Below are 14,475 nucleotides of genomic sequence, written 5' to 3'. Positions count from 1 at the left end.
CTAAGACCTTACAAATCTAGTTCTTTAGCTAGATCAGTTAAGCCAGTCTTGTTCAAAGATGAGTTAAAAATTAATGTAGACTTGGCCAGTTACCACAAATCTATTCCAGAAGATTAACTATAAAGAGTTAAATAGCAAAAAAGAAGGAAGACCACCATAAACCAGATGATTAAATAATTAGAATATTGGAAAAGAGTAAGCAATAAAAAATCTTAATGAAAATCGATTAAATCTTCAGGTAACATTTCGAGAGAGAAGATTTAAGAGAATCCAATTTAAATAAAAATATGAGTAACCACAGATTGGAAAGAGCATGAAAAGCTGCCCCTAACACTCCTCACCTGGCACGCTCCACCCAATTCTTCGGAGAGAAAGGTTGCACACAGGCCCACCCTGACGAACAAGCATGTAGGGTAATTTCTATCTCAGCTTCAGGGCTGAAAACTAAGTATGGAGAGTGGCTGTCAACTAGGATCACTGTCCAATAGAATCTTCTGTGATGACAGATACGTATGTTCTGTATATGCACTAATATAGTAGTCACCAGCCACATATGGTTACTGAGAACTTGATATGTGACTAGTGTGACTGAGGAATTAAATTTTTATTAAATTTTGATTAATCTAAATTTATATAGCAACATGTGGCTAGTTAGTGGCAACCATTTTATAGAGTGCAGAATCCTAGAAAAATAGGCAAGGAAGGTAAAATGATATTGGAGAACATACTGAGAGGTTAGAAAAACTGAGCTCAATGAAATTAGCTCTTCTATTTCCTAAATATTCCTTATTTCCTTCCCACGTCTATTACAGTTACCTCTCAATCTCTGCAGGCTCCTCCTTATCTGCACAAAAGTTAAATATTGGGGCTCATCAGGATTCCATCCTAGAGGAGTCCATCCTTTTCCCATTCTAACTGTTCTGCCTCGGAAATTCCTGCTTCAATTATAATCTGTATGCTGCAGCATGTTCCCAGACCTCATCTTCTAAACACTGGGTTTATCCAGTTGCTTACCTGACATCTCCAATTGATGTCCCCCCACTGGTACTAGAACATACCCTTCTCCTTCCAGCCAAACAAAAAGAACCCGGTGCCGCGGCAGTCCCGTAGTTTGTAAAGACACCCAGGTGACTGAGCCATAACCCTCGGAGTAACCTTTGATTCTCTAACTCTTTTCCAGTCAAACGCGAAGTCTTACTAGTACCTCTTCATAAGGCTCCCTTACGTGTGTACATCTTTCCATCCCCACTGCTACAATCCCAGTCATTGTCATCTGTCACCTGGATTATTAGTTCAATAGCCTCCCTTCTGGCTACCTGATTCCCTACAACCACTCTTCTCAAGGTTGCCAGGGTGATTTTTTTTATAAATACGTATCAAAGAATGTTAAGAGGAAAGATGAAAACTAATCAAGTTGTGCACAAGACTAATATTTGTTACCTTCCCTAATAAGTTTTCTTCAGCCAATTAAATAGTTCCCACTGGGTAAGGGCTCCTTTACCCACATAGCTTTTGTTCTCATAATAAAACACAACTTAATGTTCATTATTAGCCAGTATCACAACTTTCTTTTTCTAGGAATCCTGCACTGTCTCCACTTTTAGTTACCAAGACATCTTAAACAGCACAGCAGACTTTCTTATGAAAGGTTACAAAACAAAACAAATAGCACTTTCTTCATGAAGGTTAAGACAATGGGGGAATCACCTCTAATAATGTAATGTCTCCATTATCGGACAGTCCTCATTACAGAATCTATTCATTATATACAAATAGTTTTTTTAAACACAAAAACTATAGCTTGGAATTTATAAATAATAAATATAAACAATATAAATATATTTCAGGTCATTAAGGACCATAGAAAATATTTTGTGGCATGTTTTGTGCACCTAATTTTGTATACTTTATACATGCCATTTGTTGTTTTAAAGTGTTCCAGATTAACTCGTAGTGAGAGCCATTTTTCTTAGTTCCACAATTTTGTGATTCGATGACATTGAAAAGATTGATTTCATGTCCATCTTCAGTTACATATAGCATTGGGAAATTTTCAGAAGACTCAATGGCAAAACATTTACATTATTTATATTGAATACCATACTACAGACTGACTAAAGTAGTAATTTTTATATAGCCAAAATAATCAACAATTCAGGTTAAAAGTACATTTTCTGAAGGCTGTTTACACCTTAGCCTTGAATCATAATTCAGAATAGCTAAGCATGTGCCACAGCACAGGACCTGTTCAATATCAGGGGAAACCTGATCTTTACTAGGAGAAAAGACACAACTATTAAATACTGTCTTCGGATATTATCACTTTTGTAGAGTTCTATCTGTGCCTTGTAAACTGTGTACTGTGCAAATTATCATGTAGCTAATTAAGAACAAGTTCTGATGTGCAAATTAAAATAGAATCAAAGGACACTATTCATCATACAAAATACTTTGTTACATTCTTATTTAGTAATTGCAGGACAATATTCTGAACTCTGATAAAATGAGTTTTGAAGTGAGAAAAGAAAACCACTAAATGAGGGAAAATTATACATTAGTATACTATTCTTTTAAAGACAAATATTAATGATTTGAGCCATACACATAATATTCCCTTTAGTAGTAGATACCAGGTTGTAGGTATTAGCTAGATTGATTGACTTATTAAACAATTTCTACAACATCATGAGAAAAATGGTATAGATGAATAATACAAATACTATTTGTATATTAAGCCTGATCAGACCAGTGGAAGGTTAAAAATCTCCACATAAATAATATCAGTAACGATAAAAGGAAAATTAGATAATATGAAATCTAAATAGTGATGGTCACCTATAAAGCACCTGTAAACTCTAATTAGGTTTTCCAAGTTAGATCATTTTTTAATAGTTCCTATAACATATAAAATGCCTATGATGTCATTCAAACATTGTCCAATTGTCATTAAGATTGTTAGGATGAAGCTCTTATAATTTGCATGAAGATCAAATCTCTCCATTAGCCCATTAGTACCACTGTGCAACGGAGAAGGGAAAAAAAATGCTCCCTTCTCAAGGCTCTTTACTTCCATCTCTCAGAAATTTGACATACTGATTTTGTTAGAACAAGGCACTTTATTGCCATCTACTGAAAAACTTTCATAATAAATATACAAGTCTGTGACGACTAAATCCTCCCTGATGTGCAGCACTGTACACGGCACAGCCTGGAAAACAGGTACCGGTAGCCTTGTCTGTACCATTCTCAGTAGCGGACACCATTCCTCCTACCAAACTTGAAAAAGTCCTCAGTCTAAAACATTATAAACTACAATCCAGTTAAGTCTTCACACTAACAGGTATTTACATTAAAAAGCTTATATCTAGAATGTATAATATCAGCAGGATCATTACCAAGTGTGTAAAGAAAAAGTTCTTTTAAGGGTAATAACAACCAACTTCAGTTTTAAAAGTTAAAAATCCCCCCCCAAAAAATCCTTATATTTTAACTTACATTTCAAAGTTTAAAATAAACCCACAAATGTTTGCTTAGAGTTAGTGTTATAAGGTTTAGAAGGCATTCTACTCAATAACAAAGGATTGACACCTATTTTATAAAACATTCTCATAATACTTTCTTACTGTAACAACATTCGAGATACTCCCTTAGATACCAAATCAATGTCACAACTCTGAATATTCAGATTCTCAGAGATCTGATAATCAAACAAATATTGTGACATGTTTTCCAATTGCCTAAATTGGCTCTTAAAGGCTAAACTAACCAAATGAATAAATCAAGAGAAAAGTTTTAGCTAAGATACTTGGTATACTACCTTATCCTCTGCTATATGCAGAAGGTAACCTTTCTTTACAAGTCATTCATTTTAGATTTGAAAATTCCAGGAATTTATTCTTCTGCTTATTTTAGATGGAACCATTTCCTTCCTCCAATTTTAATCATGCAAAAGTAACCATATATCCTAGTTTTCCAGAGACAGTTCTGATATATGGCTCTTGGCCCAATACAACGATTAGTAGTGCCCTCTTTTCTGTTTCAAAGTGTCCCATTTCATACATTTTAACCATGACCCATTCTTACTAAACAATTACAAATTCTGCAAGATGAAATCTGGACTCAATACACATGCTTAGCAAAAACTGAGATTAAAAACAAAAGTTATAACAAAGTTACCAGAAAAAGACTAGGTAAATTGTGATGTATAACAGTTTATCCATTTTAAATGATTCAGGCTTTACAACAAGATAAATTAGAAATATGCAATTACATTTTTAGAGCTCATTCTAATTGCATCAGCCACCCTTTAATAGAAGTACAAATAAATGTTTTATGTGTATTTTCTTCTCCAAGAGTTTCTATCTTCAATTGCTTTCATTTGTATGCATCAAGTCCATAAATTATTTAGCATCTCCCCTTTCTTCTGTACGAAATAATCATTTGGGATTAAAAAGTATTAAACTACCACAAAAAGACTGTTTGACATTGTTATTGCCCTTTTGCTACTATATATTAACAAAAACCAAAGTTTAGAGCAATGTTTTTATAATGTAACATTCTACGACATTTTTTTTTTTAATTTACTGAGCCTCATGGAAATAAACCTCATTTCTTTAAAAGAAATGAAAATTTTTGGACATGCCAATTAGTCCTACTGCAGTTTCAGAAAAAGTATTAGCTCACATGTAGTCATTCAACAATATCCCTTATATTCAAACTATTAAAATATGAAATATCTCGATTTCACAAGGCCCAATTAGAGTCCACTTTAGTTTCTTGTTAGACATAGTAATGAAATCTCACAGGCTCTTACAAGGTGGCAGCTGTACACAGGGCATGTTTTACGCTTAAAAAGATTTTATAATTCCTCAGCTATATATATGGTTTGCCGGTAACATCACTTCTACAGGTAAGACTGACCATTTCGCATTTCTGTTACGACCAACATAAATGAAGGTAGGGGAACCAAAATGTTTAAAAAACCATATCTATTTTCATTTTTTAAAAACAATAACATTTTTTTCCAAAAAAAAAAGACATTAGGCTACTCCTTTTAAAGTTTAAGTTCCATCATCTTCATATATAAGCATACCTGGATATGAGATTTTTAAAAACCACACATACACACAAGCTCTAGGTAGAGCTGTAATAAACAAATTCCTTTTATAAACAAAATTTTAACTGAAAAGCCACAGTAGATGAAAAAAAAAAAAGAAGCAAGGATATTACTTGGTAAAATCCAGTGACATCTACAATAGTTTTACAGCACATTTAAGCATTCTAGGGTTTTATATCTTCACCTGCCTTCCATTTCTTAATTGCTCCTTAAAAACTTGCCAATTACAAATATAGATTCAATCTCAAACTTCGTCTTGATTTTGAGTGCCAGGAAAAGCAAAACAACATTCCAAATTTCTATCTTAATATCATGGCCTTAATTCAAAAATGGTTTTTATTTTAAATACAATGCCCATCTAAATGGAAATAAAAAAAGAAATCTAAGCAGCAACATGTAATTATTACACATAGTACTTATTTATATGTGGAAGTGTTCCTCAGGATGATATCTAGAATGTACTTGCTCTGTGAGTCTCTTCAGTAATTAAATCAACTTAAACTGACACTAACAAAAGTAAGAGCACTGTATCAGGGGCACACATTTACAATACTGCTAGCCTTAAATGCAGTACAGCAAAAGAAAACATATCAAATAGCACATGCACATCTCACAGAACTCCCAATGAACTCTCAGTGGCTTCTATGCAATGTGCCTTTTCCATAACTGTATTAACAACTACCAAAAAAGAAAAGATGAGATTAAAATCAATGGTACTGAACTGAATTGTTTGAAGCCAGTGCCCCACATGTGGGGAAAAGTGCATTTAGTTCAGCAGCAATACAGCACAGTGTGAAGATATTGTGCTTAGACGCAGATATTCCAGAACTGAAAGATATACAAGGCAAGTCAAGATATAAAACCATAGTACACCGTTAAATAACCTTGAAACATACATATATTGCAGTGTTCAAAGAAAAACATTCATTTTCATTGTACAAGGCTAGGGAGAAATCCTTAAAGTCACCTATTGTAGTTTATGATATAATAAATACATATCTATATAGCATTGTATATACATATATAGAATGTGTGTGTTTATGTGTATCTTTTTTTTTTTTTTTTGCCAAATTATTCTGTTATTCTTTATGGGTCTGCAACTTTCAGGAATGAAAACGCCTATGCACTACAAGTTTCTGTTTCCCCCAACTTAAGAAAAGATATTTATACTAGAAAAGGTCTCAATACCCTCCCCCCAACCCAAAGACTCACTTCAGATATTTTGCTTTACAATTCATCAGAGAATCACAATTAAAGAAATTCTAGAATTTTTTACTGTATCTTTTCACTTTGCCAGCTGTTTCAACAAGCAAATATATTTTAATATTTAAACCAGCTGACACAAATTCTTTAGCAGAGGATATAAACTCTATATTTGACTGATTAAAACAGAGCAAATCAAAACAACAACCAAAAAATCCAGTGATTTACTCTGACTGTAAACAATATATAAAATTTAAATCTCAAATTTCAAAATAAATTAAAGAAAAATTCTACCTTTAGGGCCTATAATACTATAAGATCTGATAATTGATAAGGGGAAAATGTATATGAAAAGTTGCAACATAATTGTCCATTATTTTTGCTAAGAGAAAGTATATCTAACTATACTACCTCTGCCCCTTAAATTTAATAAATTCATAATTTGTTTGCAAATGTTTAAGCAAACTGGCATATCATATTACACAACAGAAAAACATCCATCAAGTTCAGCAAAGAAAACTTATATAAGCCTTTTGTACAGAATTAAAAAAAATCTAAATGGCTATGATTCCTCTATTAGCAGAAACACATAATGCAGTCTTTATAAATCTGCCAAATATATCAATATCTACATAAATAGATACAGATATAGATATGAAACATTAATGGCAGTCTATTTTTGAACAGTGTGTGGGACCAGCAGATTTGTATCAGACCATGGCACGATATGGACCCTGCATCTTTAGGAACTGAATGATGAAAGAAGGGCCCCCAGCAACAATCTGAGGTGGAAGGTGACTGAGTGGACAGTTCTCAATACTCATGATTGAAAGCTTGCTGCAAAGAGCCAGCTCAAAGGGAAGGCTATGCAGGTTGGGGTTGTCATTCAAATACAGTTCTTCTAGGTTCTCCAGTGTACCTGTTCCAAAAAAAAAAAAAAATTCAATTATTTTTTTAAAAAAATTAGTTACTACTAAAAAAATTCAATGGCATGATGCCTGTAAAATAAGGATAATAGTAACTTCTCATAGGATTGCTCTGAATATTAAATAAAATATTAAATGTAAACAAATCCATTACTTGGTAACTGTTGTTTTTATTAGTCTTCTACATACCACTATCAAATAGTACAAATTTTGAAGTTTAAAAATTAGCAACACATGAGGCAATTTTACGCTTTTATATGGACATGATATATTGAATACACATTTCCTCTTATTTTCTTCTCCTAATTTTAAAACTCTCTACAACCACAGATCTTAATCTCTGCTATATGTTCAAATCAACTGGGGGGATTTTGAAAATCCTAATGTCCAGGTCATACTCCATACCAATTCAATCAGAAATCTCTTCCTTTATGGTTGGTTTTCAAGCTTGGAGAGTACGGTATTTTTTTTTTAAATACACATGCTGTATCTCCAGAGATTCTGTTAGGGACAACTTGGCATACGTATTTTTTTTTAACTCCAGAGGTAAATTGATTGTACAGTCAGGGCCTATAATCACTTTCCTGTTATAGACAATGTGATAATGTCTCTTATTAATAAATTTCTCATGTGGAAAGGTTTTTGTTACTTGGTATAAATCTTCACTAAGCCAGTTATCACATATTTGGCAGCAAGCCAAACATCAATTTATAGAATCTTTTAAAAATTTTTCTTAGATGGTCTTAGGATACTCACACTTTCCAGGCAAATGTCTCAAGCAATTGCATCAGGCCAGCTGAATAAACACACTAGAAATAAAAGTGTAAAATTGCCTCATGTGTTGCTAATTTTTAAACTTCAAAATTTGTACTTTTTGATAATGGTATGTAGAAGACTAATAAAAATAACAGCTACTAAGTAATGGATTTGTTTACATTTAATATTTTATTTAATATTCAGAGCAATCCTATGAGAAGTTACTATTATCATCTTTATTTTACAGGAAGGAAACCTGAAATTTAGAAAGTTTCCCTACCTTATCCAAAACCCACAGAGCCAGATTTTGAATTCTCTATTTTACTTCCAAACCATTCTTAACTTCTAATCTATAGTGCCTCTGGGACAGCATGATATAGATGAGAGAACATAATACACAAAATTACTAATTTGGGAGCATCTGAGATCTTGCTTCCTGGCATATGTTGTCAGTTTGGTTCAAATGAACTCATAAAAATTCAAAAGAAAAATAATTACTAATTTGAGAACTACTGTGTGACCTCAATCAATTAACTCTCTTTAAAAAACAAGATTACAAATTGCAATGCCTCAAATTCAAGGTGGTCATGTTGATTATACAAAATAATGGATATGAAAACACTCAGGAAATTCTGAAGTATTCTCAAATATTATTAATCCTAAAACCTGACAAAGAAATGTTCTTTTGACATAAGACATTATTAATCTAAATAAAACAAGCCTGTGTAATTTTTAAATTTGGAAGAAATATAAAATAACTTTCAAATTAGTATGCTAAAACATTCTGAAATACAATATTAACCGAAGAAACCTAACCAAAACCTAACAGCCAACCAACCAACTACGGATGCTTTCTAAAAAATCTTGGGAGCCTTTATAACCTCAGTTGACAAAAACGGTAGATTTGTCATAATTATCTAAAATACTGCATGAACATACAAGAGCAAATTATTAGTACAGAGTCAAGCATCCAAAGGGTTCATACCAATTTCCTCAGGAAGATGAGTAAGTAGGTTCTCTCCAAGGCCTAGATGTGTGAGATTGGTAAGGTGACCAATGCCTCTGGGAAGAGTGGTCAACTGGTTGTTTGTTAAGACTAATTTCTAAAAGATCAACAAATAAAAGATGGTTACATATATATTTCCTACAACTGATGTAAATTTAAAATAATACATCTACTAAATCAATAACGTAAATTAACAGGGAAATTACATTAGATAGGAAAGGAATCCCTCAAGTTTTTTTTTTCCCAAAAATATCATTTGTTAGGGAGACAAAAGCGGATAGGTTACATGAACATAAAACTAATGCTATAACAGGAAAATCTACTCGGTCTAAGAAGTAGATCAAATTCTTAAGAAAAATGTGCAATTTGGAATGCATCCCAAAAATTTTAATCATATAACTGTAAAATCATCAGAATAATGTTTTACCTGTAAATCCTTAAGATAAGCAATTTCATTTGGCAAGGATTCCAATTTGTTCTCCTCTAGATCCAACTCTCTTAACTTCCTAAGGTTTCCAAGACCATGAGGAAGCTTCTTTAGAAGATTGTTTGATAATATTAGAACCTAAAGATAAATTATTGATAGTGTTTGGCAACTCATGAAATGAAATTACATATTACCATTGTGTGGCTTACAATTTATTAAACAATGCTAGTTTTCTAAACACTGAATATTAAAGGTAATGTTCAATTATATAACATAAAACAGTTAACTTACTATTCTAAAGAATTACCAGTTATTGAAAATAAAGATTTAAGTCAAAACTAATGTAAGTAAGGGAAAGAATTTAAATTTAACTAAATTACAAAAAATATGTAAAATTATTAACTATTTGCATGAAGATTCATATAGTTAATAGTATTATGACAGTAAATTACAAAACCCTTACAAACCATTATTTAAAGGAGGTAACAACTGACTTCTAAACTGCCTATACATATCAATCCAAAGTTATTATTTGTGGTATATTTATTACATTGCAAGGCATCTCGCAATATACTAAAGAGAGGGAAAAAAGGTTGAAGAAGATAGTCCTTATTCTCAGAGAAAATACAATGGGGGGTGTGAAGAGGGGGCTGGGTAAGGAGCTAATACTGGGTATGGAAATAGTGAAAAGAGCACTAAATGGAAATATCTACATAAGTTTCTGGCTAATTTTTTATGCCAACTTATTTTCTCCAGAGTAATACTACCCACAATAAAATAAACATATACAGTAAGACCAAGAAAATAATAGCAGTTATCATTTACTGAGTTTACTATTTGCAGGGCACTATAATAAATGCATTATGTGCATTATCACATTTAATACAAACTACAACCTTATGAGGAAAATGCTATGTATGATAATATCCCCATTTCACAATTGAGGAAACGGAAGCTTCGGCAGGTTAAATCCGTAAAAAAAGAGAAACAAAAGTGGAACTGTACCCAGATGTTTTGCCTCAAAGCTCATCTTTCAACCATTATACCATACTACTTCAAATTACTGAATAAAATAAATTAGATTTTTTTAAAACATGAATACAGAGGAAATTTTAAAATATATATATTTACTATTAGTAGGCTTTTTCATCAAAAGAATGAAAATTCTAGGGACTCAGAGGCAGGAGAAATCATACTTGACTAAGGAGGTGACAGTAAAATGGATTTTTAATTATGGAAAAGAATTTAGAAGGAAAAATTAAGGGAATGAGAACAGGGCATTATATATTAAGAACAGTAAGACTAAATGTATGGAGCTAGAAATATGCACGTTTCCAACAAAGAAAATAATCTATTTAACTAGTAAAGAGTAAATGGGTAATTAGAATGGAAAAGTAGGCCTGAATCATATGAAGGGTTCTGAATGACAGTCGGAGGAATCCACAGTCATTCTGATAGACAACAGTGCAGAGTTCTTAAACAATTAAAGGAAAAAATATGCTCTAAAAGGTGCCAAGTTTTAGAGACGTTTTATTTCAAAGATACTTTATAGCACTCAAACCTACCAACTTTCAGTGGGCAAGAGTAATTCAGCAGAGCCCAGATTAAGTCAACACCTCATCATCCTAGTAGGAGTGTATGTTTAAGAGAGCTCTAACATTTCTAGTTATAATCTTCATCCAAATAGAAACTGCTTGTATTAATTGGAAACTTTATAAGTGAGATAACTGTTGGAAGGATCTAAGGAGTTCTAAATGCTCTTTTATTCTCACCTCTAGAGAAACGAGACCAGACACATCCTCAGGAATCTTTGTGAGCTGATTAGTGGCTAAATTCAATTCTACCATACTGGTCCAAGTTCCAAAATCCAAGGGAAGTGATGTTAACTGATTGTCCTGGTGAAGACAAATAGAAGCATCTAAAGTATAACCACAAAAACAAAACTCCACATATACCTCCTGATGGAAAGAGAATTCTTAATTAAACAGGAAACCTTATTCCCTCTCTGATATCAAAGGAGGGGAGGGGAAGGGAAGGGAAGGGAAGGGAAGGGAAGGGAAGGGAAGGGAAGGGAAGGGAAACTAAACTCTAAGCCTCCAAAGTTTTTCCTACAGTAATTAGGTTTTTATTTTGAGATTAAATTGGAAGTTTGTTCCTTATATGATTATCGATATTGAATACAGGAAAATACAACATACAGACCAACACTTGATATTTCAAAGGTCCCAGTGATAAATATGATGATTTCCCCATTTCACAATTATGTACAGAAATCACTGAATAAAAAGTGGATGCTCATGAGCACAACGGAAGAATAAACATCTATTTACAGCCTACAAGGAAACCAGATAAGCTTAGCAATTCTAGAGATGCTAAGCAATAAAGTGCAAGAGGAAAAAAGCCTTAATAAGACAGCAAACTAAATCATTCAATTATCCACAATTTTACTTTAAAAGTCTGTAAGATGGTAAAGATGGTGAAAATATATTGATCATTGAATAAAAACAGACGATAAAATAGTGTGATCCTAATTTTGTTTAAAAATTAGATTCAGCTATACACAGAAAAAAAAAAAGAGAAATATATGCCAGTGATTCACTATTTCTTTTTCCGGCTTCCTCATATTTGTTTACAAAACACATTTTTGTTTATAAAACACAATAACAGCTGAACACACTGTTGTGTGTTAGGGGGTATTGGTATTGTGAAAGGACCATCAGTACCCCAGTTGGGTATCAATGATATATGCCAATATGTTAACAGTGATGCTTTGATACCTTTCATTGGTGGGATTATTTTGTCTTTCTTGTTAATCTGTATTTTTAAATTTTTCTGCAATGTCTCATTTTACAAAAATCATCCATAAGAGAAATCTCAAGTAGTAAACATCTATTTGAAAACCAAGTTTTTCCTTTTTTATAATATTTTAACTTATTACCTATGTATTTTATAATATTTAAATTATCTATGCCCAAACTGATAGTTAATAGTATGATAAAACGTTTTCATTAAAAACATTTACTACTGGTGCTTATACGAGGAGGAATATATCAGGCTTCATTTGACTTCAAGAAAAAGTTTTAAACATTTGTCATGATTTTGAAGAAACATTAAGACAAAGCTCTATGCAGTTTTATTATTTCACTAAAAACAGCAAGCCTTTCCAAGCTAACATATTACAATAACATCACATCTATATAAATGTATAACCAAATGCAAAAATGAATGAACACCTGAGCTGCTGTGTTCCAAGCCTCTTATTACAAACTGAACATTATGTTAATGATATTACCACTGCCAAATCTCATATAACCAGACTGATTAACAATGAATTTTACACTTGTTTCAGATTATAAGATTATTTTGAATTTCCACTAGGTCACTTAGTATATACTTCCAAAGAATTACGATAAAAAGATACATATATTTATGAACAAGTATAGATAGAAGCAAGAAAATATACATTTAGACTGTAGTTTAAAGAACCACAATTATGTTGAAATGGTTCAGCAAAGAGAAAAGGATGTATTATGATAAAACAGAAATAACACTATACCTGGGAGCAGGAAATATAGGTTTCCTGAATTCCTATCTCAGCCATGAATTAGTAGCTATGTGGCCAATTTACTTACCACCTCACTAAAAATTAAATCACTGAACAAATCATTTTTTCATTTCTTTCCTCCTTTTGCAATAAACTTCTTTTTCCTTATTACAAATGTAAAACTCATTCACTGTACAGAATATAGGTAAGCAAAAAGAAACTAAAGATACACATAAATAATTCTGATATTCAAAGATAAACAGTATATTTTGGTAAACACTGATGACAGACACACACACACACACACACACACACACACACATGCATATAAATCTATAGATATTTAACATATATGAGTAATTAAGCACATTCAAAACAGCTTTTTAAAAACTATGTGTGGAAAAAAATCTCACATGCTTTAACTTTTTCCAACTTAAACTGAGAATATTTCAACTGGTATTTAACATTCTTCTAAATTAGAGTATTTTTAATGGCTTCATTGAAGATATACAGGCATACCTGAGAGATATTGTGGGTGTGGTTCCAAACCACAATAAAGCAAATATCTCAATAAAGTGAGTTACCCGAATTTTTTGGTTTCCCAGTGCATATAAAAGTTATGTTTACATGACACTGTAGTCTATTAAGTGTGTTAATAGCATTATGCCTAAAAAAAAAGTACATACTTTAATTTAAAAATACTTTAATGCTAAAAAAGTGCTAACCATCATCTGAGCCTGTAGAGAGTCGTAATCTTTTTGCTAGTGGAGGGTCTTGCCTGGATGTTGATGGCTGCTGGCTGATCATGGTGTTGGTTGCTGAAGGCTGGGGTGGCTGTGGCAATTTCTTAAAATAAGACAACAATGAAGTTTGCCACATCAATTGACTCCCCCTTTCACAAATGATCTCGCTGTAGCATGTGACACTGTTTGATAGATAGCATTTTACCAACAACTTCTTTCAAAACTGGAGTCAATCTTCTCAAACCCTGGTATTGCTTTATCAACTTGTGTATGTAATATCTTAAATTCTTTGTTGTCATTTCAATAACCTTCACAGCATCTTCACCAGGAGGAGATTCCCTCTCAAAAACACACTTTCTGGGCCGGCCGAGTGGAGCGATGGTTAAGAACTGGCTTGGGACGCCAGAGGGCCCTGGTTCGGATCCCACATATGAGGGCCAGTGACACTGAAGAACAAAAGGACAGCAACTTGTCTGTTCCCCTTCCCCCAATTTCCCAGCGCTGTTCCCATCCCCCAATTCCCCCATAAAAATCTTTAAAAAACCCCACACTTTCTTTGCTCATCCATAAGAGGCAACTTCTCATCCATTAGTTTAATCATGAGATCACAGAAATTCAGTCCCATCTTCAGGCTCCACTTCTAATTCTAGTTCTCTTGCTATTTCCACCACATCTGCAGTTACTTCCTCCACTGAAGTCTTGACCCCTAAAAGTCATCCATGAGGGTTGAGTCCATGAGGGAATCAACTTCTTC

At 32.8% G+C, this 14,475-nt stretch overlaps 1 protein-coding gene across 3 annotated transcripts in view; it reads right to left on the bottom strand.

Annotated features, from left to right (window-relative positions):
- Positions 1-6,165: 6,165 nt before the first annotated feature.
- The window catches only part of SHOC2 (SHOC2 leucine rich repeat scaffold protein), a 65,493-nt gene continuing 57,183 nt past the window's right edge, over positions 6,166-14,475 (bottom strand). For all 3 annotated transcript variants that reach the window (XM_019646572.1, XM_019646571.1, XM_019646573.1), the window contains exons 6-9: positions 11,207-11,329; positions 9,435-9,572; positions 8,987-9,104; positions 6,166-7,238 (exon numbers count right to left, since the gene is read on the bottom strand). In XM_019646572.1, coding sequence (XP_019502117.1) covers positions 7,030-7,238; positions 8,987-9,104; positions 9,435-9,572; positions 11,207-11,329 — 588 coding nt within the window. In that variant the 3' untranslated portion in view covers positions 6,166-7,029. The remainder of the gene's footprint in view (positions 7,239-8,986; positions 9,105-9,434; positions 9,573-11,206; positions 11,330-14,475) is intronic.

The sequence above is a fragment of the Hipposideros armiger genome, unplaced genomic scaffold (genome assembly GCF_001890085.2).
Source record: "Hipposideros armiger isolate ML-2016 unplaced genomic scaffold, ASM189008v1 scaffold_105, whole genome shotgun sequence".
Taxonomy (NCBI): Eukaryota; Metazoa; Chordata; class Mammalia; order Chiroptera; family Hipposideridae; genus Hipposideros; species Hipposideros armiger.
Note: the sequence above shows the minus strand (reverse complement) of the source record. Positions and strands in the feature narration are given on the sequence as shown.